The sequence below is a fragment of the Anolis carolinensis genome, chromosome 1 (genome assembly GCF_035594765.1).
Source record: "Anolis carolinensis isolate JA03-04 chromosome 1, rAnoCar3.1.pri, whole genome shotgun sequence".
NCBI classification, from domain to species: Eukaryota; Metazoa; Chordata; class Lepidosauria; order Squamata; family Dactyloidae; genus Anolis; species Anolis carolinensis.
This window is the reverse complement of record NC_085841.1, coordinates 287,972,283-287,999,402: the sequence shown is the minus strand read 5'-3', so window position 1 is coordinate 287,999,402 and position 27,120 is coordinate 287,972,283. Positions and strand designations below refer to the sequence as shown.

The window sequence follows — 27,120 nt, the reverse complement described above, 5'->3', positions numbered from 1 at the left end:
CACCTGAAGGGACTCAGGGTGGCTCACAGTCTGGCAAGATTCAATGCTAATATACAATACAAAAGACAAAATATAAGCAATTAAAACAATTAAACAATTTAGCATAATACAATAAATACATTTAAAACAATACAATATACAATACTTAAACCATTCATCCGCAAAACCTTGCTCTGCGATCATCCTGCTTGAGAGAGCAACTTCCACAAGGCTTTACTCTTTATTCATGTTAAACAGTAAGAACTTAAATCAGACATTCTAGATTAAAGTAATCTCTGTCTATTTGCTTATAGGTTCTTTTGCCTATATTTAATGTCTGTTATAAACTCCACATTTTTCTGAAAATAACACATTTCTATTGGGCCTCTACAGCTGTGAAGTATACAGTGTGTTTTTTTTAAAGTTATGATACAAAAGTTAAAAAATAACAACATTGCAGTACTTATAGAATACTAGAATTATATTTAACTTGATAAAAATGATGACTGCACTTTAGAATGTAGCCCACAATGACCCACACTGACATTTTAACCACCAGGTACCACGTGTTGAAAATCTCTGCAGGGATTGAATATCCTGGTGAAATCAGGTGGCCTTTAGCACTGGCTCTCTTTCTGGCTTGGGCAATTGTTTATGCCTCCCTGGCTAAAGGAATAAAGACTTCAGGAAAAGTAAGTGGATATCTTTCTTCAGATCAAATTTTAAGTTTAAAGATCCATTGGTGGTTTACACATTGTACTAAATATTTAGTGCTTAATAGCTTATTGAGAAATGTGATACTATCATGACAATTGTCAGTTCACATGCAGCTGAAGAAAAGTTGACGGTACATTGATACGCATACTGTATTTGTTATGCTCTAAGTGCTTGCTTTTCATGTGTGGATTTTTCATGGCATGCCTTCTACAATTCCTATCCTTTTAGATTTAAGGATACAGAACCACATTAAAAAAAGATTAGCATACATGTATAAAGTGTATTTATATCTTCATACTTGACTATGAAGTATGATTAAATTATGTAGTCACATTATGGATCCCAGTCATAACAGTGTGATGCAATAGTTCTGTTAACCTCAAACACCACAACACAACAAAGTTATGTTATAGTTCAATCTTATGTATGCCTGCTTTGAAGTAGGCTCAGCTGAACTTAATCCCAAGTATATACATTATAAAGATCATAGCCTTGGTATTATTAAGTGTCAATAAAGGCTGATGATCTGGTGCATAAGATGTCTGCTCTGCTAATGCTTTATCAAGATCTGTTTGGTTAAGCATTACACTCATGAAGACCTGTTTAACTGATAATCCTATTATCTCTATAAGTCTCAATATCATTGACTCTCTGCATATGTAATGATTTATTTTAGACAGTAAGGCATTAACGCTACTTACAAGAGCAATGCCAGTGAGTAATTCTTTGTCTATGTATGGTCTCTTTAGGTGGTGTATTTTACTGCTACATTCCCTTATGTAGTGCTTATCATCCTGCTCTTCAGAGGAGTAACCCTTCCAGGAGCCGGGGCTGGAATCTGGTACTTCATCACACCTAAGTGGGAGAAACTAACTGATGCTATGGTGGGCTTATAATTCCAGTTCTAGCACTCTAATAGGGTGAATAACTCATACGAACCTATTATTTGCTGTACATCAGAAAAGCTAACATAGATGTAGGAACAATATTGTGTTAGCTTCATGCTATCTTTTATGACTTAATTGTTATGCATTTTTACACTAGACTTTTATAAAATTCATTATTTGCTTCCCTTTGGTACATGCTTTGGTGGGCAACATCAACTCTATGTGCAAGAATATGCAACACGACCATAAATATGCTGAATTGTCCTCAGGCTATTTTTGCCCCTTATGCATGCAGTGTGCTGGATGGAATGAAGGGTCTGAGTGAAAAAATCACTTGGTCACTTGTCGGTCTATAATGCAAAATCTAGTGATTTTACATTACAGTAGATAGCACCTGAGCTTTGTGGGGATACTGTTAGTCATGATTAAATGTGTATATAACTCAATAGATAAGCATTGCTGGAGCGCACCAATAACTGTCTAGTTCCGGTAACAACAAACTATTTTATAGCGAATCCCTACTTGACCTTGGAAACCTGTTGGGCAAGTCACTCTCTTTTAACTTCAAAGGAAGGCAAAGACAAACCTGCTCTGCCAAGGAACCCCTTTGCCTTAAGGTGGCCAGAACAGAAGTTAGAAACAACTTGAAGGCACATAGCAATAACCTTTTTTTAAAAGGAAGGACATTGCACTTACAAGATTTCTTTAAAATGAGGCATTAACAGAAATATTTAATAAACAGCAATAGAAAATTCAATACTGACCAGGATTATTTAATAATGATAGTCATATAAAAATCTTCAAAATATTTTCAGACCAATACTCTAAATGCACCAGCACCTGTCTGATCTTGAGAATTAAGCAGGATCAGCCATAATTAGGACTTGAGTGGGAGACTGCCAAGTGGGTGGGAGCAGGGCCATAGCCAGAAAAAAAAAATTCGGAGGGGTTTTTGAAAATTTCAGGGTGTGTGTGTGTGTGTGTGTGTGTGTGTGTGTGTGTCACGCCCAGGCAGTGGAGCACTAAGAACCAGACACGGAGGCCAAATACAATCTAATATCTTTATTAAAGAAATGTAATAATAAGATAAAAACAAGTAGGTAATATAGTCCAGCAATAGACCTTTCAGATAAGGTCAAATATAGTCCAGAAATATTTTGTCCAATATGTAATATTAGAGTTCAAAGTTATAATCCCAAAACCGAAACACACTCTCCTTCCAAGAAGTAGAGTGGGGAAAACATCCAAGATAATTCTGAAGTTCAAAATAAGTCCAAAGCGAGGTCTGGAAACAAGGCTAGATACTGGAGACAAAAATCCAAGGCTGGAAACGAGACTAGATAGTTCTTGAAAACTCGACAAGGCAAATCAAGGCACAACAAGGCAAGGTAACTGGATTTGCAGACTTAACGTAGTTCACACTAGAAATGGAGCCGATGTTACTCCTGAAGTTGATCAGTTGACTCCACACAGAATCCACCGTGTCGGGCACTTTTAACCAAGTTCAATCTTCCTGCAAAGCAGGTGTCCAGAGCTTCCTTTCCCAAGGGAAAGAGAAGCGAAACACATCTTCCTCCAGATGCGTTCCTCCCTAGAAATTCCCAGGGGAAACATAGCTAATTATCGTCTTGTTTAGCTGCTAATCTGAGGCTTCTCCTCCTTATTTCCTTCTGGCCCCGACTTGCAGTATAGGAATTCCTCCTCGAAAAGGGAGGGGAGACACTAGGAGAAATCTGTTCAAGGTCCCTTTTAATTAAGTCCTGGGTAGATTCGTCAACAACAGGCATCTGGAAGAAATCCATCTCCTGCTGAGACGGCAGAAAACCCATGTTTTCGTCATCATTATCCATGATGGCGCTAGGATCAGAACTCTGAGACCCATGAGACATCACAGTGTGTGTGTTGAACCCTTACCTCCCCCCCCCCCCCCCGACTACAGGCTTGTCAATATCTGCTTGAGATAGTGCCTGGAGGGACTCTTAATTTTTTGCGTCTCATAGACTTAGCATGGGGATTTGGTTAACCAGTTAAAATTCATGAGTAAACCAGGTTTTGTTTTAACCTGAAAAATTTCGGGGGTGGTTTGAACCCCTAACCCCCCCCCCCCACTCCTGGCTACAGGCCTGGGTGGGAGATTGTACTTGGGTGGGAGAACTTGAGTGATTGGCACTTGGGTGGAAGATTACCAAACCACCTCTAAGGTCTGCCTAAGAAAAAATTATATTAATGAGGTCATCATAAATTAATGAGTAACTTGAAGGTGCATGCACACATGCACACACACAGCACAATTAAACTATTAAGGGAAAGATATTTGAAACTAATTGGTTTTAAAAAGTATATCTTGAAGGCCAGTAAAACTTGGAAGCCTCAACTTGAGCAAAATAGGGTAGAAAGATTATTATGATGAATTGGGGATTGGAGTGGTCTGAAAACATCTCCACTGGCTTTAGTCCACTATAATTCACTAGTTTTCATTATTACAGAATTTTATATCCAAGGCTTGAGGCACTAAAGGACTTACTTATCCTATAGGAACCATCACAATTGTTCAGATGATATTTAGAGATTTGGAATTTAGGAAGGTTGTGATCTAAAGATCTTCTGCATGATGGTGCTCCCATGAAAGCATTTCTTCTCCTGAGATTTATCAACCTGGATGGGTTTTAGGACTGTTTTTTCTTTGACAGTGATGTCAACTCTGGGTGATAAATACATTGTTGCTTTCTGCTGTTTTATCTTATCATATTGATTTTATTTATCTAATCAATGTATTGATATTGCATTGTGTTTTTATATTGAATCCTCTTTTGAATTAAGTTTTTGTATTTCATTTGGAATGGGGAACTTTTGTTAAATCTGAAAGCCATGATGTAAATATCTGAAATAATAAACTCTTCGACATCAAGGGAAAATTAATTAAGCATGAAGGAAACACTGTTTAATTGCAACTGTACATTGGTGCTGCAACTTTGAAAAGGAATAGATACCATTGATTTTAGGCTAACCTTGGTTTAAATCAGTGCTTCTCAAATTTTGGTCCACCAGCTGTTTTGGACTTCAACTTCCCAAAGCCCCAGTTAGCTTGACCAAGAATGGGGAATTCTGGGAATACAAGTCCAAAACATCTAGAAGAACAAAGTTTTGGAAGAACCGATTTAAACAATATTAATATGTTCAGCCCACATCATATGCAGACCAAGACTATTACTTGATTACAAAACCCCAACATTGTTCTATGAATAATTAGTGAGAATATCATTCCACTTTGATAGTTCTTGTGAATAAACATGATCTTCTTAATCATATCAATTCATGCTGAGATGTGTTCTTGGCTGAAATATAATTGCTAGTCCTGGTTAGAGTACACCAGTTTAATCAATGGGAATTTGGTAAGTGAACACGTAAGTTCAATTGTTTCAGTGACTCTACTGGTTGGATTTGGATGTATGTTTCATAAATCTCCCACCCTAGGCTTGATTACAGAAGAAATCCAGATATTTTGGATTTCAGCTTCCAGAAGCCCCATCTGACATAGCCAGTGGTAAGGGATTCTAGTAATTGTGATCCAAAATATCTAGAAGGCTAGAAAAGTGGTGGGCAACGGTGATAAAGAACAATATTTCTCTCAAAGTTCCACTCTAGACCACAGAATTGCAATTATCAGCCAAATATGTATCCTCAAACTTACCAGGCACAGGAAAAAGAACCAGACTTTGATTACCTGATTTTTTCTGATAAGGTGATATTCTTCAATGGCAACACACTTTAGCCAATTTGAGAGATTTGGGGAGGAGTGCATAAAGACAAAGTGGCATTTCAAATTGTGCTCTTGAATCATAGAATCATAGAATCATAGAATAGTAGAGTTGGAAGAGACCTTATGGGCCATCTAGTCCAACCCCCCCGCTAAGAAGCAGGAAATCTCATTCAAAGCACCCCCGACATATGGCCATCCAGCCTCTGCTTAAAAGCCTCCAAAGAAGGAGCCTCCACCACAGTCTGGGGGAGAGAGTTCCACTGCCGAACAGCTCTCACAGTGAGGAAGTTCTTCCTGATGTTCAGGTGGAATCTCCTTTCCTGTAGTTTGAAGCCATTGTTCTGCGTCCTAGTCTGCAGGGCAGCAGAAAACAAGCTTGCTCCCTCCTCCCTATGACTTCCCCTCACATATTTATGCATGGCTATCATGTCTCTCTCAGCCTTCTCTTTTGCAGGCAAAACATGCCCAGCTCTTTAAGCCGCTCCTCATAGGGCTTGTTCTCCAGACCATTAATCATTTTAGTCGCCCTCCTCTGGACACTTTCCAGCTTGTCAACATCTCCCTTCAGCTGTGGTGCCCAGAATTGGACACAGTATTCCAGGTGTGTTCTGACCAAGGCAGAGTAGAGGGGGAGCATGACTTCCCTGGATCTAGATGCTATACCCCTATTGATGCAGGCCAGAATCCCATTGGCTTTTTTAGCTGCCGCATCACATTGTTGGCTCATGTTTAACTTGTTGTCCACGAGGACTCCAAGGTCTTTTTCGCACATACTGCTGTCAAGCCAGGCGTCCCCCATTCTGTATCTTTGCATTCCATTTTTTCTGCCGAAGTGAAGTATCTTGCATTTATCCCTGTCATTTATTCAGGTGATCATTCACAGAAAAATATTTTCAAAATGGTGGTAGTAGGGCTGGAACTTAGTAGAACTCAAGGAGGATTTGTTGGGTCAAAAAGGGATTGGGAGAATGCTTTCCCTACTCCTGGTCTAAAGGATCCCCATTATTTTCCTATAGTTAAGCAATGAATGATACCAGGAGCCCAATCACAGTATACAATTGTATATGTCAGCCATAGTAACATTTAGGACCTCATCATATTGATGAGGTCCCCGTGGGTGATTCATCAGCCTCCATGGAGAATCGGCAGGGCAGGGGGGAAATCCTGGTGACCCACCTCGCCCACAAGAGCACTTATCCATCACACATGGGGAAGCATCGCTGCACAGCTTCCCCCTGAGCTGGCCCCGTGATTTGCAATGGAACATGGAAGTCTCCCATGTTCCTGGCACAGCATCATGGGATGTTTGCACTCCAGTTGAGCTATGGAGCCTCAAACGATGGAGCCCCATCAGAAATGAGCCTGCATCAGTGGGTGGTGGCAGGGTTCATGGTTCAGCCGGAGTGAAAGCATCCTACGATGCTGAAAATGACTCATCTGATGACATTGTTAGAAAGCAACTTATCAGTGTTGTGTCCATACTGAAGCAGAACTCCTTTGCTATGTCCTATATTTTTGAAAGCCACACGTTCTTGCTTTCAATAATTCCCCTAAATTCTGCTTCCTGAGTCTATCTGGTTTGCCTAGTTAACTGGGCCCAATCTACATATGGAATCTTAGATAACTCCTTTGAATCACAGTCCAGATTATTAGTTACCTATTTACCTTTGTAGAACATTTGTTGAAGTTTTCACTAATAATCTCCATTGGACATTTTTTTAGGTGTGGAAGGATGCTGCCACTCAAATCTTTTTCTCTTTGTCTGCTGCATGGGGTGGTCTGATTACTTTGTCTTCCTATAACAAATTTCATAACAACCTATACAGGTAAGTTGCAGCACGTTCAACAAAATTTTTAGTTTTCTGATAACTGGTTGGTTAAATTGATTCCAGCACCATATAGAATTGAATAGATTTAGAATGAAACTATGTATTCAGAGATATCACATAGTGCAACAATTTTAAATGGTGAGGAGATTATTACATACTACCACGCTAGGGTCCCCAGATATCAGGGCATGATACTTCTTTTCCAACACATCAACAAGGGGAAGAAATTCCAGGGAATATTCCTTGAAAAAGATGTATGCATTGTCTTCATTAGTTACACAAGATGTTTGTGATTGAACAGACTACTCTAGGTAGTTGTGGTTGATACCTAATATTCATCATGCTTAATAACATATTCTGGGGGGTGCTAATTGTAACAGGAAACTTGCAAAACAATTGCAGTCCACCTTCTGTGTCTTCATAAGTCCCCAAGTCTTTGGTTTTTCTTTTGTGATCTCATGCCAATTCCACATTGCCCCTATATCCCAGGATCTGATCCCAGATTATCTTCTTATCCCAGACTATCTGGCAATTGAGACTCATACAATCCAGTTTAAAGCAGATCATCTGGGATCAGATCCTGGGATATAGGGCAGTGTATAATGGTGATCTAAGGCTGAAATAGTCTTGATCTGGCAACCCTGTACTACATATTAGAAGTTCTTGTACATAGAAAATCTTTTTACAGAAAAGAAATATATAACTACTAGTCTTGTGCATTTGTATTGAATGACTACCTGTTTCTATTTATACTATTCGTATGGCCCCGCTTACAGAAATGGGCGCCTATATGAATGAGCTTTTTCACCCAAGGTCTGAAAATACAAAGATTTTCCTGGCCTTGGGCAGCAAAGTGCCAGGGCCTGCCAGCCAGGGCCTACATTCGAGTGGGCCTGGGGCTTGGCTTTGGGCCCTGCCTGCCAGGCCTACGAGCATCAAGTACTTGATGCTCTTGGGCCTGGCTCGCAGGGCCTACAGTCAAGCGTCGAGCACTCGATGCTCCTAGGCCCGGCAGGCAGGGCTTAGGAGTGTTGAGCACTCACCACTTGACTGTAGGCCCTGTGAGATGGGCCTATGAGCCGTTGAGTGCTCAATGCTTGTAGACCCCAGTAGGCAAGGCCCACAGCCGAGCGCTCAGCGCTCATAGGCCTGGCACGCAGGACCTAGGGGCTTTGAGTGTACGGCACTCCATTTTAGACCCTGTGAGCTGGGCCTACAAGCCACGGAGTGCTCGATGCTCGTACACCTGGCAGGCAGGGCCTACAGCTGAACACTCAATGCTCGTAGGCCCAGGAGGCAGGGCCTATGAGCATCAAGCACTCAATGGCTCATATGCCCTGCCTGCCAGGCCTACGAGTGTCAAGTGCTTGGCCCTTGACTGTAGGCCCTTCGATCCAGGCCTATGAGCGTCGAGTGCCCGGCACTTGGCTGTATGCCCTGCCAGCCACTGCCTACAGCCAAGCACCAAAAATCAGCCAACCAAATGGCTACCATTCTCCCCTTTTTCCATTTCACTGCTTCTTTCATTTCAGAGGGGGTTGTACTGTTCCAAGCCATCCAAATTGATGTAACGGTACAAAACCATGAAAGAAACAGATGAAACAGGATTCGGGCCCAACTCTAATGACCACCACACACCACATAATAAAAAAGGTTCAGTCTAGAAATTCCCATACCGCATGTTTTTTCTGAACTTATTGGACCTGAAAGTTCTACATTTGTGTTTGCTCCCATGGCTAAGAAAATTGTGGCATTTTTTATCAGCATTGTGCTCAAGCCTAGTCCTAAACACATTTCCCTTCAAGTCTGAAAACAGTCTATTATCTGTAATTTAGAGCCTCAAAACCCATTGGACCCGTGGGGTCTGTGTGTCCTACTTCCTATTGAATGCTTGTCCTAATTAAAAACCATCTAAATTGAAAACCTACTAGGGAGTTGTCAAGAACCAGGGATAGCAGCATGAAATACAGCATAAGTCTATCTCTGCTGGAGAAAGTCTAGAGACTTAGAAATAGGTCAGAATCCAGCTGTGTTGAGCACTCAGTACCAGCAAGAGTAATCTGCAGTTTCTGCTGCTGCTATTACTTTATCACTAGCAAGGTGATTATTCCTGCAGGTGCATTAACACCAAGTTCGGATTAAGGAAAGCTCTCTAAGGCCTTGATGTTGAAACTCTCAATTAAAGGTAATTGATAAATTGATACCTTTCTACAGAGTTGAGAAAGAACCAAAATATTTGACTTTTTAAAAAAATGTCTATTTCTCACATATAAACACAGTCCCAATTCTTGCTTGGTTATTCAATATATTTCTATTCTGACTGTCACCATTTGAAGAAACTAAGGGACTGTTCCATTATCCAGGTGGAAGCCACGAGGGGGCACTAGAGAGAGTGTGATGTAGAATATATCAAAGCAAATATATCATAGTGAACATCTGAATTTGAATGGTCACTAGCATGGGCTGCCTACCTGCATTATAGCATTGTGAAGATAAAACAGAATTCAGAATTCAGAAACCTATGTGTTTTGAAGAAGACAAAATGGGAACTGGTGTGAACTGTCCAAGGTTTTTTCTAGAGAGCTTAGAACTATTACATATAAATAATATTCCTTACCAAATTATTCATTCAGCTAAGCCATTCCTATTGTTTAAAACACTAGATGAAAAATACTGAGGCTATGTTCCATGCAATTGTCTTAGGTTGAAACCTAAACTTTCAATGTTATCTAGCTGTAAAAAAGATGATCTTCTTTATTAATATCTCTCAGTCTTTTATGACCCCTTGGCCTCTACAGAGTCTTTATGAACAAATGAACAAATTGTTGAATTCCACCTCTCTTTCTATAGGGAAATCTCCATTCAATGTAATTATGTTTGCACATAGAAGAAAATACCTTGTTTGTTCAAGTACCTATACCTGAAAAATATAATTTTATGCAAAGGATTTTATTGCCTAAATTATCTAGTCACAAAGAAAACATGACACAAAACAAACATTGGCAAGGACATCTTTACATCCTGGCATCTGCAGTTTAGGGAAGATCATTTAGTGTTGTCATCCAGAGAATGCTTGGGCCTCACCTCAATAAACTACAAACTCCAGAATTCCACAGAATTTTGTCATGGCAGTTAAAGTGGAATAATAGCTGTATTACAGTGTAGTGTGGCATGGTCCCAAGTCCAACACTCAAACACCTAAACCATGCTGGCTCTGAATATTGAAGAGGGCTCCATTACCAGATATAAAGCAGCATCTGCTGAAATTCTCTCTCCTATACAACCATTAGAAGCGGAGGAACACTGTCCAGTTTTAACTTTGTCAGCCCTAGTTCCTACTAGTGGTACACAAAGATGAGTCTTTCCAGTAAATCTGAGTCTCTCAGCAGGCAAATATAGGAGAAAGTGTTCCTTCGATTATCAAGGTTTCAAGCCATTTAGAGCTGTAAATGTCATTGTCAACACCTTGAGTTGAGACTGGAAGTGTGTTAGTAGCTAGTACGATTCTTGTAAAATTGGTGTTATACTGATGTTCCAGTTAACAGTCTAGCTGCTGCATTTTGCTAATGTTTCTGTATTATCTTCAAGTACAGGCCAAGATATCATGCTATGGTCTCTTTGAGAGGTTACTAGTTCCTGAAACCCCTGTGGTCAGGGAAGATCATAGCTGGCAGATCAGCGGAAACTGGCCCTAGTCACTCTCAGCCATCGTGTGCATCTAGTGACAGAGTGGAGCCAGATTTTTCTCCAAGCTAAACATATGCCTCCATAGGCAGAATGTTAACCCATCTAGGGCAGCTGCTTGGTCAGTTCCTAGCCTAGAAGCCACCATTCCACAAAGTCTTATTTTCACCAGGATTCATTTCAATTTACTGGCCTCCATTCTTTTCACTAGAGAACCAAGCCACTGGTGGAGTATCTGCCAAACACAATTGATGCTAGCAACAAGGAGAGATAGAGCAGAGTGTCCTGTCAGTTTTACTGAAAGCTAGCATGGTTTAGTGGTTTGAATGTTGGGCTATGTCTCTTGAGAGCAGACTTGACTACCCATTTGGCCATGGAAACCCACTTGGTGACCCTGGCTGTGTCATGTACTCTGAGCCCCAGAAAATAGCTGGTCAAGGATTGCTTTAAGTTGAAAATGACTTGAAGGCATATTACAATGACTACCCAATCTCCAAATTACCAGTGTCCTCACTTATAGGCTTCATATATATCATGACTCCCATATCTTGAAGCAGGTCCCTGGCCAGGATCTTTTGCAGACTGCACTCCTACCTCTAAGATTCAGGGTATCATGATACTCTACAGCAGGGGTGTCAAACTCATTTTCATGCAAAGCCACATCAGCCTGATGGTTGCCTTCAAAGGACTATTAAACACGTGGACGAAGAATCTGTGGATACAGAGAGTCAGCTACAATTTTTTACATAACGGTCAGTGCTCTTTAGTTTTTACCCAGTGTGGATCCCCATATGTTATTGAATGACAACTCCCATCACCTTTGATTATCTGCCATGCACACTGGAGATAATGGGAACTGAAAGTCAACAGCACTTGTGGCTCTGAAGTTGAGGAAAGGTTAAAGGACATTTTCAAGACAGACATCATATCCACAAGACTTGCACCTGAATTTAAACCCCACTATTCTGATTTAACAGAACAGATGTTATTGTATCACAACTCCCATAATCTCTGATCATGATGTCTAATAGTGAGGAATACAAGAGTTGTAGTCCAGCATCTGGAGAGCTACATAAAATGACAAGGTGGGCTAGATTTGGTCCATGGGCTTTTGACACATGTGTTCTACAGGATTCGGGATAAAATGATAACACAAAAATAATATTTATATTCCTTATGAAAACTATATGTGTTTATGTAAAATGTACAATCAAATATTATCACAAAGTATATTTTCCAGTTTTTGTCAATTTAAATCTTTCAATAACTTCAAGAAAATCAATTTGCTTAGTTAAATAATTTGCTAAATGATTAGATCACTCTTGATTATTTGTGCTTTTTTAACATGTTTTCAATTAATTTGCCAATCTGCTGAGTGATCTTTAGCTGAAGAAACAGCAGTAGAAACAGTACAAAACAGTTTAATGATGAAGCAGATATTGGCAAATATACCTTGCAATTTTCTGATTCTGTAAATTGCATTTAGATATCTAAATGGGTTTATTTCAGTGCCATAAATTATCTTGTGACTATTTTTAGGGTGAAGGATTTTGTGCAGTAAGTCCTATTTCTCATATATAATTACAAGTTTTGCTGCACATGTTGTCCATCAGCATAAAAAAGAGTAGAAATGGCAATAAATCTCAAAAAGGAAACAAAAGGTTGGTATTTTGAGATGATAATGTAATGTGCCTAATAAAATAATTCAATTTGCACAGAAGATAGGATGGAATCTTGGGACTATAAAGCCCAAGCTTTATAGTCATAGGAATGAATGGGAATCCCCCATCACCACTCTTACACATGTTACGAGTGAGCTACCATCCCATTCAATTTACAAAGCAGGAAATGGAAGGCAAGGCCAGCCCTGCAATTAGAAGCAAATCTTGACCACTATAGGAAGAGGTGTTAGTGAGATTTTCTGTTTCATGTGCCAGGATAGCTTGGTTGGGTATGGGTGAAGAGGATTGCCTTTGCCTCTGCACCTCAAGTATGTCATGGGCATCCTGGTGAAAGAAATTGAGTGGACTCACCATGGTTTGACTTTTCAAAGATTATGTTGCTTTCTGTCAAGAACAGTATCAAAATTAGACTGAAAAAAAATAGTGTGCGCTAGGCCAGGAGAAGAAAGTTCAGCTTCTGTCACCTACTTTGTTGTAAACATTGGATTTCATGTTGTATTTTATACATGACTGGGTTAGATGTGCAAACAATAATCATATCTGCTTTACTTTATCCCTAGACAGGACTCCTTTCATAAAAAGGGGGCAATTCTTCTAATTCAGGATCAGGAAAGGTTTGACTTTTTTTGTCATTTTGCTTGTAGATACTAGGGTTGGGTGAATTTTTTGTATCCCCGTTAAATTTGTATCAAATTCAGATCTAAAGCACTTTTGAAGTGAGTTTTGACACATCAGCTCACTGCCTTCCTAATATTAAGAATTTGAATCAAAAGGCATTTTTTTTTGTCTGTCTCGGATGTCTTCGGTGTAGCTGTAGCCCCACTGAGAGGTGAAGCCATGTTGGCATGCCTCTCAGCCAATCAGGGTGGAAGGAAGAGGGAGGGAGAGGCAGGGCATTGTTATCGTAGACTTTTTTAAAAATGTTTTAAAATTCCCAAGAAATCAGTGGATGGGTCAAACATTATGAAACTTGATAGGTAAAGAGTAATTAATATTTGCTCCGATTGTGGCAAATTTCATCCCAATAGCTTTAAAAATGAAGCAGAACAAAGCCTCTGAATTTTCCCCATTTATAAAAGCATTGGGCTGAAGCAGACGTTTCTCCAATAGTACTATGCCTGCTTTAAAACTACAATTCCCAGATGTCCTAGGCCCCCTCTCCTCTTAACATTCCCCACTCCTTTTTGTCCTCACTTAGAATAATAGAATCATAGAATAGTAGAGTTGGAAGAGACCTCATGGGCCATCCAGTCCAACCCCATTCTGCCAAGAAGCAGGAAATTGCATTCAAAGCATCCCCGACAGACGGCCATCCAGCCTCTGCTTAAAAGCCGCCAAAGACGGAGCCTCCACCACACTCTGGGGCAGAGAGTTCCACTGCCGAACAGCTCTCACAGTGAAGAAGTTCTTCCTGATGATCAGGTGAAATCTCCTTTCCTGAAGTTTGAAGCCATTGTTCCATTGCGTCCTAGTCTCCAGGGCAGCAGAAAACAAGCTTGTTCCGTCCACCCTATGACTACCCCTCACATATTTATACATGGCTATCATGTCTCCTCTCAGCCTTCTCTTTTGCAGGCTAAACATGCCCAGTTCTTTAAGCCGCTCCTCATTGGGCTTGTTCTCCAGACCCTTGATCATTTTAGTTGCCCTCCTCTGACCATCTTGACCAAACTTTCATACGGTATGTGAATTCTTGGAAGGTATGAGAAGTTTAGAGAGAGAGAGGGAGAGGGAGGGAGGGAGAGTTTTGAGTGTTGGACTCCGATTGTGGCTTGATTCCCCACTCAGCCACCCACTTGGGCAAGTCACACACTCTCAGCCCCAGAAAAGCAAATGAAACAGAAAATAGCACTTTCAAACCAGGAACTGATTTCCTTATTCAGAGGCTGATGGCCATCTGTCAGGAATGATTTGATGGTGTACTATGATTTCTGTTCCTGGGTGACAAATGTCATTTCCTAATTGGTTCTGTCATAAAAACATGGCAAAATTTATGACACTGCCTGAACTTTGTCTTTGCGCAAGGGACATGGAGCACATTATGTTTTCCTGGGACACTGTCCACCAATTTAACAAAGTTTCAGCCACAAAAACAAAGTTTCTGTATTAGAATAATGACTTTCAAAGTAAAGACAACCCAATGAAACAGGAAATAAGACTTTCAAACCAGGAACAGATTTCCCCAATTATTAAAAAATTGTTTATTATAAAAACTATGAAATTTCACCAAAAATCAGAGGATAAGGGAAACATTCTGAGTTTTGGTGAGCTAGCAGTGTTAAATGTGTTCTACCACTGTACCAAGTCTGAAGAAGATAGCTCAAAAATGAGGGTGGGAGAGTTTTGTAAAATTCCCCCCAGTGCTGTTTTTGGCCACTGCGCATGCGCGTACGCCACCAACAAATTAATTTGAATATTCCGAATATTCTTAAGCTTCAAAACTTTTTGGGGCCAAATTTCAGAAGTAGTTTCTGAAACGAAGCGCCAGCGCCCCCTACTTTAGAAGCGAGTTTAGAACCATTTTTTTCATGGATCGCTCATGCCTAGTAGATACCATTAGCCCCACCCAGCATTGGGACTGTGGGTGTTTTGGATGATACGAAAGTTTGGACTGAAACAGTTAATTACATTTGAGATGTTGCCCACTTTGACATAATCAGATATTACTGTGGTTACTATTCAGGGAAGCTCATAAGCAGTCCAGAAAGGACATTAAAAAGTGTGTGTGTGTGTGAATATCAACAAAGGATAGTCTTGTGAGATGCCACATTTTAAAAGTAACCTTTCATGGAGTATTTCTGTCCAGGCCACTGCTGAAGGCATCTGCATCCTGCAGACTTGCCCACGGAGCGTCCTCAATTCAGTTATAGACCTTTGATGCTGTTGTGCATTTAATGTCAAAGTGGATGTAAAATTAATACACAGTGCATGCATGTTCGAACTGCGATACCAGGCCCCCTTTGTGTGCTTTTTTTAGCCTCAGGGCTAACCAGCACAATCTGATATTTTTGCAGTTCTTCGTAACACATGCCCCAGTTCTGTCATCTTTTGTAGAAGATTTTAAAGATAAGAGTGGGAATTTCTCCGAAAAAGCTTATTACTGCATTTCATAACTCTCAGGGCCTCTTTCTATCCCTCCCCAAAGCATTTATTTAGGTATTTATTTTTGTGGGTGCTTTTTATTATATTAGAAAGATACCACATGGAAACATTGCAATTTTTCTTGTCTTTATGAATTGATTTAATAATAACCCAGGTTTTGCAAATGGCATTTGATAACATTTGATTCCCTTTTTTTCGGATCCATCTCAGCTGGTATTTTCTATCATGAAATTGTCAGTTATGTTTTCTTTGCAATTAATTCAACAGATTTTATTGTGTTATCTACTTGTCAACTCTGCACATAGAATCATAGAGTTGGAAGGGATTTCAACAGTCATGTAGTCCAACCCTCTGCCTGTACATTATTCCATAATTAAAGCATAATCTGAGCTGTGGTAATCCAATCTCTATTTTAAAAAGCTTCAGCAGAGGAAAGTTCCCATCTTCCAAGACAGTTGATTCCACATTTGAACTGCTCTTGCCACCAAGAAGTTTTATTTTAAATAGTAAGCCTGAATGACTTTCTAAGCTGAATCTAATATTTGAGGTGGTGCCTTCTGGAGACGACTATACAATTATTTTCTCTCCCACATGTAAGTGGGAAGGAACAATCCCCTCATTTCACTGCAGTTTGGGGACAGCTCCTAAGCTAAGATTTTTGTCTTAATTTAAAAACTGGAATATTATGGTACATGTGTGTGTGTGTGTTTGTAAACATGCTATGAGCAATTGTAGTTAACACATAGCAGTTGATTTACATTAGAATCATAGAGTCATAGAGTTGTAAGAGACCTCGTGGGCCATCCAGTTCAACCCCCTGCCAATAAGCAGGGAAAATGCATTCAAAACATCCCTAACAGATGGTCATCCAGCCTCTGTTTAAAAGCCTCCAAAAAAGGGGCCTCCACCACTGTCTGGGGGAGGGAGTTCCACTGCTGAACAGATCTCACAGTGAGGAAGTTCTTCCTAATGTTCAGGTGGAATCTCCTTTCCTGTAGTTTGAAGCAGTTGTTCCACGTTCTAGTCTCCTGGGCAACAGAAAACAAGCCTGCTCCCTCCTCCCTATGACTTCCCCTCATGGCTATCATGTCTCATCCCAGCCTTCTCTTCTGCAGGCTAAACATGCCCAGCTCTTTAAGCCGTTCCTCATAGGGCTTGTTCTCCAGATCCTTGATCATTTCAGTCACCCTTCTATGGACACATTCCAGGGAATGTCCCTACGTCTCAGGTTTTGCCTTGGAAGCCTCAGGGCCTGGGATGATCATAAACTGGAAACCCTATCTGCAAATGAATGGGAGATCTCCCAGTATGGAGGCATGATCTGCCTGGTGAGTTTTTATACACCAATGGAAAACTCTGCTTCTGGTGATACTTCTGACTGGCATCTAGGACAGAGGTGAAACAGAGACAGACTGGTATCTGCTGGAGCCAAGGCATGCTAAGTTTCCTTTGTAAGCTGAAGATCAGATTCCTCACTTACACCCAATCTAGAGAAGCCATTGACTTTTTTCAAATTAAAACCAATGGGAGGTAAAATAAATATGGTTTGTAAGTAGCAGGAAAAGAGAGGCAAGCCTGCTCGGCTGTGCATACCTTGATTGGTGTGAGTGGACAGGGCTTTGGAAGAGACAGACTATCTATCACTTTACTGCCTCACCAATATACTTAAAGGTGTTCTGCCTATTATCTTCCTAAAAACCCACAATGAAACAATCCATACAAGGTTCCCTTGGGTGCAGATAATTAATGCTGTACTTGGGAGTTGTTGAAGTCTCGTTAGATTTGTTTTCTAATGATTGTTAACCTTTTTGGTGTGTGGCCATGATCAATATTTCTTGGTTGCTTCTTGCATACTGATGAAGCCATCGCAAAGAGTTTTTCTCTCTGCAGATTGAAGATCTTTAACTTTGCCATTTTTGAGCATAAGCAGTTTTCCCACACTGGCACTGCAGTCCCAAGTGCATTAACTCAGACCAGTTGAGAACAATGTTTTATTTCCTGGTTGATCAGTTTAGAACTGCAGTTTCAAAAAGTACATTTTAGCTCCTGTTTCCACTCTTTTTGGACATCCCCTTTAATGCCAGACAGAGAACTAGGCAAATAGTACATTTCAGGTTGATAAGTTTATACTATCATTTATATTTTTAAATTTATATTCCATTTTACTCCTGTGTGGGACCCATAGTGGCTGTTTGATTGCAGAACAGTGATTACTTGTCTTAAGCCTTCTTGGCGAAAAGCAGAAGTAGTATGCTTGGGTTGATTTCATTGATTTTATACTACTTTTCTCTTACAACAAGATTAAAACAAGGTATGGCTAAAATGAGACAAAAGTTTAAAAAACACACAATTAAATATGCAATCAAATTAAAATGTCATTAATTGAAACAGTAAAACATAGTTTTGAAACATAATTATAGAACAAATCCTATAAAAATCCTATAAAAAGACTCTTCTATGTATCTAGTTAGTCCCCAAATGCCTGTTTATATTTAAAGGCATTTCCCCTTCAGCAGAAGGATAATAGAAAGAGGGTCATCCTTGCTCCTGGGTATGACAATTATACAGCCTGGGAACAGTGCTGAAAAGACTGCGTCATGTGTCTTCGCTAAACAGAGTTGTGTAATTGGGAGGAATCCCTCTCCCAAGAATCTTAAAACCTACACAATCTTTTACGGGGAGATTTGATCTTTCAGAAATTCTTGACCTAAGCTGTGAATGGCTTTACCAGTCATGACAAACACTTTGTATTTTCTCCAGAAACAAATTGGTAGCTTGTGGAAGCCATCACAACAAAGGGGTAATGTGTTCCCAGTAACCAGCCATGGCCAGCATTCTGACTGCAGCATTTTAGAGCCACCCAAGGTTTTAAACAGTTTCCAAAAGCAGTCCCATGTAGAATGTGTTACTGTTGCACAAATGGGATGTTATCAAGGCAACTGTCTCCAGATCTCACATTTTCAGGAATTGACAAAACAGGTACTATAGTTTCAATTATGCAAATGCATTCTTTTGAAACCACTAAAACCTTAGAATTCAACTTGTGGGGTGACTCCAGAAATACACCAAGCTTTCAGAAGAAGTTAAATTCTGTCCAGCATTGGCTGAATCCCTGGTCAGTTTTTTGACTGAACAGGAGGACCTCTCTCTTGTGTAGATTAAGTTTCAATTTGTCCCTTCATCCCATTTTAACTGATCTTTGTAATAAGTTTGCAAAGTACACAATGCTGAAAGATACGTGCTTGCCTGAGGTATCTCTATTAACTTCAAGCTTTAAACCCATATCTTCCTTGTCGAAGAGTATTGAATGTTCTAATTTCAGAAAATAATTCTTTGTAAGCACCAAAACACAGAATGATGTAAAATTAGAGCATTCACTGTTGATAGTCTAGAAATCTGGATGTACTGTGTAACCTTAAGCCAAGACCTCAATCCAAGGAACAGCACAACTATGTACACAATACTGTTCTCATAACTATACATTGAAGGGAACATGTGCAAAGGAAGTACTTTATATGACTTGTCACAACACAAGAAAGGCTATATAGCCATAATAGCTAGCTTATTTCTTAGTTATATTGTATGTGAGGCCAGTTTTTTTTCACCTGTCTCTTGAAGCAAGAACAGGAATAAAGAATCTCAATCACTGGTATAAAATTATCCAAAGCAAAACACAGATCTTTAAGCTAATTTATAATCCATAGGCAGAAAACCCCATAGCAGTACATTCATAGAATCATAGAATCATAGAATCATAGAATAGTAGAGTTGGAAGAGACCTCATGGGCCATCCAGTCCAACCCCCTGCCAAGAAGCAGGAAATCGCATTCAAAGCACCCCCGACAGATGGCCATCCAGCCTCTGCTTAAAAGCCTCCAAGGAAGGAGCCTCCACCACAGTCCGGGGGAGAGAGTTCCACTGTTGAACAGCCCTCACAGTGAGGAAGTTCTTCCTGATGTTCAGGTGGAATCTCCTTTCCTGTAGTTTGAAACAGAACATCCTTTAGAATAAGATGATATATTTCAAGCATTTGGGATTAGATGGGGCCTTTGTAAATCTTATTGCAGGTTTTTAAAAAATATCACCACCAAAAGAACTTAGATCAAGCCTCATACTATTGTTATCACATTTAGAGGATGGTAGCCACTAAGCTATCGACCTCATCAGATGTGCAAAATTGCTAGTCGCATGATGCTCCTACTTCACTTGTGGCACGGAGGCCACTGGCTCTCATCCCGTGGTGTAGATCTATTTCCAGCAGGGGCTTCATGGTACAAGTGAAGAGGGAGCATTGCAAGCCACTGCACTGGCAACACAGGAGGCTTCCCGTATTGCATAGGCAACAACGGGGGAAGGGGGAGCTGGGTAGTGGACACTTCCTCCCGTGGGATGGGGTGAAAGGGAAGCCGGGAAATACAGGGTGCTGTGTTTCCCATGCCCCACACTGGGCCCCACCAGATTCACCATGATGCATGGTGAATCCCAGTCTAAGGTCCTATGACTCTGGTGACTAATATTTGACTTCTTGCTGAAATCACACTCATTTAGCCTCAGAGGAAGGAAAAGGAAAATCTCTTCTGAATAAATCCTGTGATTGGTCCACTTAGGACTGCAATCAGCTATAAATTACTAGAAAGCACACAATGATACATGAGAAGAAAATTATGATAATTTCTTCACATATTGCCAGCATCCTCTTAGTGGCATGCAAAAGATTAACTCCACTTTATGCTGATATCTATCTTCTATCTATCTATCTATCTATCTATCTATCTATCTATCTATCTATCTATCTATCATCTCCAGCATAAAATGGAGTTGAGTCAACATAAAGTGGAGTTAAACCTTCTGGAAGTTGCTATTGTCTTCTGTCTCCACAATGATCAGTCCCCTCACCCAGCCTGGGTGTGTGTGTGTGTGTGTGTGCACTATTGAAGCAGTCTTGGCTGTGAAGGCAGAAACATTGTAGTTGTGTCTCTCATGCTAAATTCTTTACCCTCAGTCATAGGATCACAGCCATGGATTGATGCTGCTCAAGTTCATTAGTTCATGGATTTTAGGAAACTGAGATAGTAGTGAAATATAGTGTTTCCCCCTGCTTCCATCATAGAATCATAGAATCATAGAATAGTAGAGTTGGAAGAGACCACATGGGCCATCTAGTCCAACCCCCTGCTAAGAAGCAGGAAATCGCATTCAAAGCACCCCCGACAGATGGCCATCCAGCCTCTGCTTAAAAGCCTCCAAGGAAGGAGCCTCCACCACAGCCCCGGGGAGAGAGTTCCACTGTCGAACAGCCCTCACAGTGAGGAAGTTCTTCCTGATGTTCAGGTGGAATCTCCTTTCCTGTAGTTTGAATCCATTGTTCCGTGTCCTAGTCTGCAGGGCAGCAGAAAACAAGCTTGCTCCCTCTTCCCTATGACTTCCCTTCACATATTTGTACATGGCTATCATGTCTCCTCTCAGCCTTCTCTTCTGCAGGCTAAACATGCCCAGCTCTTTAAGCCGCTCCTCATGGGGCTTGTTCTCCAGACCCTGAATCATTTTAGTCGCCCTCCTCTGGACGCTTTCCAGCTTGTCAACATCTCCCTTCAACTGTGGTGCCCAAAATTGGACACAGTATTCCAGGTGTGGTCTGACCAAGGCAGAATAGAGGGGGAGCATAACTTCCCTGGATCTAGACGCTATTCCCCTATTGATGCAGGCCAGAATCCCATTGGCTTTTTTAGCAGCCGCATCACATTGTTGGCTCATGTTTAACTTGTTGTCCACGAGGACTCCAAGGTCTTTTTCGCACACACTGCTGTCAAGCCAGGCGTCCCCCATTCTGTATCTTTGATTTCCATTTTTTCTGCCGAAGTGAAGTATCTTGCATTTGTCCCTGTTGAACTTCATTTTGTTAGTTTTGGCCCATCTCTCTAGTCTGTCAAGATCGTTTTGAATTCTGCTCCTGTCTTCTGGAGTGTTGGCTATCCCTCCCAGTTTTGTGTCGTCTGCAAACTTGATGATCGTGCCTTCTAACCCTTCGTCTAAGTCGTTAATAAAGATGTTGAACAGAACCGGGCCCAGGACGGAGCCCTGCGGCACTCCACTTGTCACTTCTTTCCAAGATGAAGACGACGCATTGGTGAGCACCCTTTGGGTTCGTTCGCTTAGCCAATTACAGATCCACCTAACCGTAGTTTTGTCTATCCCACATTTTACTAGTTTGTTTGCCAGAAGGTCGTGGGGGACTTTGTCGAAGGCCTTACTGAAATCCAGGTACGCTACATCCACAGCATTCCCTGTATCGACCCAACTCGTAACTCTATCGAAAAAAGAGATCAGATTAGTCTGGCATGACTTGTTTTTGGTAAATCCGTGTTGACTATTAGCAATGACCGCATTTGTTTCTAAGTGTTCGCAGACCACTTCCTTAATGATCTTTTCCAGAATTTTGCCTGGTATTGATGTGAGGCTGACCGGACGGTAATTGTTTGGGTCGTTCTTTTTTCCCTTCTTGAAGATAGGGACCACATTCGCCCTCCTCCAATCTGCTGGGACTTCTCCCATTCTCATGTTTGCATATAAACATGTTCAATTACAATGCAAAGAAAAATAACGAAATGAACTACTTTTACCTCATAATTTTTCCCAGCACAGCAAACACAACTTTAATTTCATTTTAAACATGCCACCCTTTAGTGCATTTTAGCTTGAATCATCTTGAAATTCTAACAGTTTATGGTGCTGCACATATCTCATTTTAATATTCAGTGTGAGTAATAAACTTTCTAACTGAGCGTCTTTTCATTTGAAATTGATATAGAGCCAAAAAAAGTTTTCTTGAGAAAAAGATTAGAACACAGCAATCTGCATCTGTAGTTAACATTATCAAGGCTCAGCAGGAAGGAAAAATGATAATAGATTGCATTATTTTGCTTAAGGTTTCTCCCTTAGAGATTCCTATGAAACTGCAGGGTGCCATTCTTGGCAGGTTTCCAGTCTACTTTTCATCATTTAATACATAAATGTCACTGGAACAGAAGCTTTTGATATTTTGTGGGAGGAAATACCTTCATTTACATTTTGATTAACAGCTTTATTAATGCATGTATGTGTACAGATACACAACCACACACATACACATACAGCTGCTGTTGCTGCTTATGCTCATCAATACTTTCTACAATGTTGGAACTTTGCATGTTTGACTCCTCTTTAGGGGCAGAAAAGTCAATACATATATTTCAACAATTATTCTGCAAAAGAGAACTTCTGAAAGGGGTTGTAAGAGATACCTTGATTGTATTGACTGCAGCATTGCTGTTTCAAATGGTCTAGTCCACATAGGAGCTTGGGTAGGTGCAGAGTGTTCACACTACCAAGCTACATGTTGAGCATTCCAAAATACTCCAAAATAATCCATATTGATGTTTAAGATAGTGACACCTTCACTTTCTGATAATTCAATGTACACCAACTGTGCCTCATGCATAACATTATCAAAAACGTTGGGTGTAAAATTATCCTCAGGTGATGTGTATAAGGTGTAGATGAAACATACATGAATTTTGTATTTATCAATGAGTCCCATCTCCACTATATTTTCAATGTAAGAATTTTTAAATCCTCACCCACCAAAATCTAAAATACAGAATATTTCTGGTCCCAAGCATTTCAGATAAGGGATATTCAAACTGTATAAATCATTACTCTGCTATAATTATCATAGGTTCATCCTGTGGAATCCGAGGATTTGCAGACACCACCAGTGCCTCACCAAACAACCACCACCAGAATTCCATAGGATTGAACCAGGACAGTAAAAGTGAAACAAATGCTCTTCTGAAGTGTGGATGAGCGCTTGGATATCTTTAGCACTTTTCATTTTTGACAGTCGCAAACATCAATTGAAAGGCCTCTCCATCCTCCCAGGCTGGATCTACGCTGTCATATAAAATCCAGATTATCTGCTTTGAACTGGATTATATGACAGTGTAGACTCATATAATCTAGTTCAAAGCAGATAATGTGGATTATCTGCTTTGATAATCTGGATTATATGACAGTGTAGCTCTAGCCCCAGTCTCAACAATGATCATGATGATTATCCATGCAAAGTTACTTTTTTGTTTTGGGTCAAAAGCTAACTATTGCTAAGTGGTGTGTGTGTGTGTGGGGGGGGGGGAGCAGGAGCATTGTTGTCACTATTGCTAGAATTGGGACTACAAGAGCTTTTTAGTAACCTCATTCTCTAGGAAGATAGTTCAGATGTCTATAGCACCTTTATGAATTTACTAAGATTTCGAACACATATAATAGGGCTGGGTAAAGTGCAGCCCTCCAGGAGCCATTCTTGTAGCCCCCAGGGTCAAAATTGTCTCATTTTCTTCTTCCCTAAAATGCCCTCTAGTGGTGTGGGGGTGTTTCTGCCATTGTTTTGGAAACTCCCCGTCCCCTTGATCAAGGTTTGTTGTAACTGTTATTTATTGTTTATTTTAATTGTATAGTTTTACCTCATTTTAATAATGTGTTTTATTATGCTGGCTATGTAGTGTACGCTGTTTTTTATGATTGGAAACCACCCTGAGTCCCTTCAGGGAGATAGAGCGGTATATAAATAAAATGTTATTATTATTATATTATAACTCCAGCCAATTTATGCTCAGGAGAAGGGTTTTTTTGGAGAAGAAAGTGACTTCTTCTCACTTCCCATTATTCAAAAATTCACCCAGAACATGGTAAGAACACACAATAACCCCCCCCCCCCAAAAAAAAACCCAAAAAACTTGTTTTAGGGTATTTGCAGAGGTGGTTGGGTGGTTGGGTGGTTTAGTCTTCCAAGATCTCCACAGTTAATCCTCCTAACATAAGTTAATTCACATGCTGCTGAATAACCTGTACCCTTTTCAGGGAATTAATTGTTGCATTAAATGAATTCTAGCCATTTCCATAGAAAACATTAGAATATCAGTTCAGCTTACTTTTTGGGTTAAATGAAATATATGTCTTTCCTAGGTGTCTTGTAATATTAAAAGACGCAAGGATAATATCAAAGCCTCTGAAACCTAAATCTCTGAAACTTGTTATGCAGACTAGGGAATCCTTGAGGTTTTGCATCATGGGACTATTTTTGTTTTAGAAATTAATTACTTTTAATGTATTATTGATAGTTTGCCATACTGTATTAAATTACTATGTGGCGCTAAATCGTTAAACCACTAGATGACAAGAAGCAGGATCTTTAGGAAAAACAACCTTGAGACTGAGGCCCCATCTACACAGTCATATAAAATCCAGACTTATCTGCTTTGAACTGGATTATTTTAGTCTACATTGCCATATAATCCGGTTCAAACCAAATAATCTGGATTTTATATGGCAGTGTAGCTGGGGTGTGATGCAGAGGAAATGAGATTATTTGAATTTCATTGGTTTATCTCACTGTTTCCATAGCATAGGTTGTACTTCTGTGTAACCTAGTTTCTTGATGAATAAATGATTGAATACATGCATCTCCTGCAGTTGTTAAGGCACAAGAGCTCTATGAAGATAAAAGGTGGTTTTTCAAAAAAGGTTTCAATGGCAATTGATTGTCTTATGATTCACTACCTGATTTCCATAAAGAACAAATAACATACACTTCGGCAACTAGAAGATGGCAACCCTTAGGGAAACTAATGTTGCTGATGCCTGCTAAGGTGGGGAAGACAGTAAGGAGGATGAAAGACTGAATGCACATTTAAAGAGGAAATGGAGACCAACAAGGAAGTTTTGGCTTGGAAGAGAAAGCAGAAAGGAAATGAAAAGTCATGGTCAGCAAGGAAGTAAGAGGTTTCTAAGCCCGGTGAAGCTGATTTTACCTGCAGTAAAGAAGTAATATCGAATGCCACACTTAAACCCATGGAAAGCTGAGTGCTTTCATGAATAAACACAACATTGTCATGGAATTACCTATCTTGTTCAGAAGGCCCAAAGATGTAACACATATAGACAGGGGTTTTTTTTTGCTCATCCTCTGAGTGACTTCTTCAAGTATATTGCTTCAGGAGCTTAGGGGGTTACTTCAAGATAGCTCTTGTTCTAATGTAATATTGTTCCCTGATACATCTTTCCTCATTTTTAAAATATTGTCAATCCAAATTGCATACACATGTGACATTCCTTCTAGCTATTGTTTGTTTCTTATGCTTGTATCTCCCTCCAGCACTTAAGAAGAGAAGCATGTCCCTGAAGCAACTCCCTGAATAGTTTGAGAGAGATTTAATTATGTAGTGATTTTCATAGCCAAATAGCCTTTTGAACCAGGGATCTTCACATTCAAAAATTACACTCTAGACATTAAACCCCTTTGTTCTGTGCTTATTTATAAACCATGTGGAATGATGTAGACATCATCAGTTAGTGTGAAGCCTCTCATCCTAAAGGCATGGATGTGGAGGGAGTAAGTGACTTCAGTTTTTTTTATTAAGTTCACCAAAGTTTACCATATGCATGTTAATAGCATTATGGAGTGCCCTAGAATCACAGTTATCATTCTCTTCAGGGTAAAGTCTCAAATTATTATGCTACAAACATCCTTCATTTTGCTACTGCTATCTCTACAATACATTTTTTACAGTTGACTCCTCTGTAATGGGAAGTTGTACATGGGTTACTTGCTATTGATAGGTTCTATGATAGTAGCAGAGTAGATTAGAATATAATTTAACTATCTTGTATAGAAGGGAGGGGTATGGGTTATTTTTTAAAATTAAAAATAGGTATACAATAGGGTTTTTTTACTAGTATACTGACACTTCACCATTAATACCACTGATATAACGGCTATAAATAGTCATATCTAATTTGCTTGTTAATGCAGCTAAAATTTGTTTTTCCCTCCTATTTCCTCAGGGACACCTTGATAGTAACTTGCACCAACAGTGCCACGAGTATATTTGCAGGCTTTGTCATTTTTTCAGTTATTGGATTCATGGCAAATGAGCTCAAAGTAGACATTGAAGATGTTGCAGACCAAGGTATGGTTGTTTGCTTTTGTATGACTCTAGTTAATCAGTTTTTCAACACGGAATAATGTTTGTTTGATCTCTGTGCAAGTCAACTTGTAGATAACACAAGTGGGAGCCTTTTGAAATGTAAGGTCCAAAATGGTACCACTTCCAGGTACTGATAGATAAACTCTGATCACTATCTTTTAAAACATTAATTATATACTTTCAGATCATCTCCTTTTTTATGAGTGTACAACAACAGGCTGAAGGTCATCCTATTAACTTATGTTTTTCCCAACTTGGTAATATTCAACACATCGTGATTGTGGATCCTGAGATGAATTACATCAATAAACACATGGGGCTGCTTAGAGTAGCTGGAATTAAACTGTTTAGGCAAGCCATTCTGCTTGTATTATCTTATTTTGAAGGACCATTGGTAGCCATAGTTTTGTCATGCATTTGGATAGCTACAATAAATTCCCAGATAATCTGAATAATTTT

The 27,120-nt window shown here is 39.9% G+C and overlaps 1 protein-coding gene across 3 annotated transcripts in view; it reads left to right on the top strand.

Moving 5' to 3' along the window:
- slc6a5 (solute carrier family 6 member 5) overlaps window positions 1-27,120 on the top strand; it is a 106,790-nt gene that overhangs the window by 32,640 nt on the left and 47,030 nt on the right. For all 3 annotated transcript variants that reach the window (XM_003214676.4, XM_062967799.1, XM_062967798.1), the window contains 4 exons: window positions 539-671; window positions 1,446-1,580; window positions 7,066-7,169; window positions 26,519-26,643. In XM_003214676.4, coding sequence (XP_003214724.2) covers window positions 539-671; window positions 1,446-1,580; window positions 7,066-7,169; window positions 26,519-26,643 — 497 coding nt within the window. The remainder of the gene's footprint in view (window positions 1-538; window positions 672-1,445; window positions 1,581-7,065; window positions 7,170-26,518; window positions 26,644-27,120) is intronic.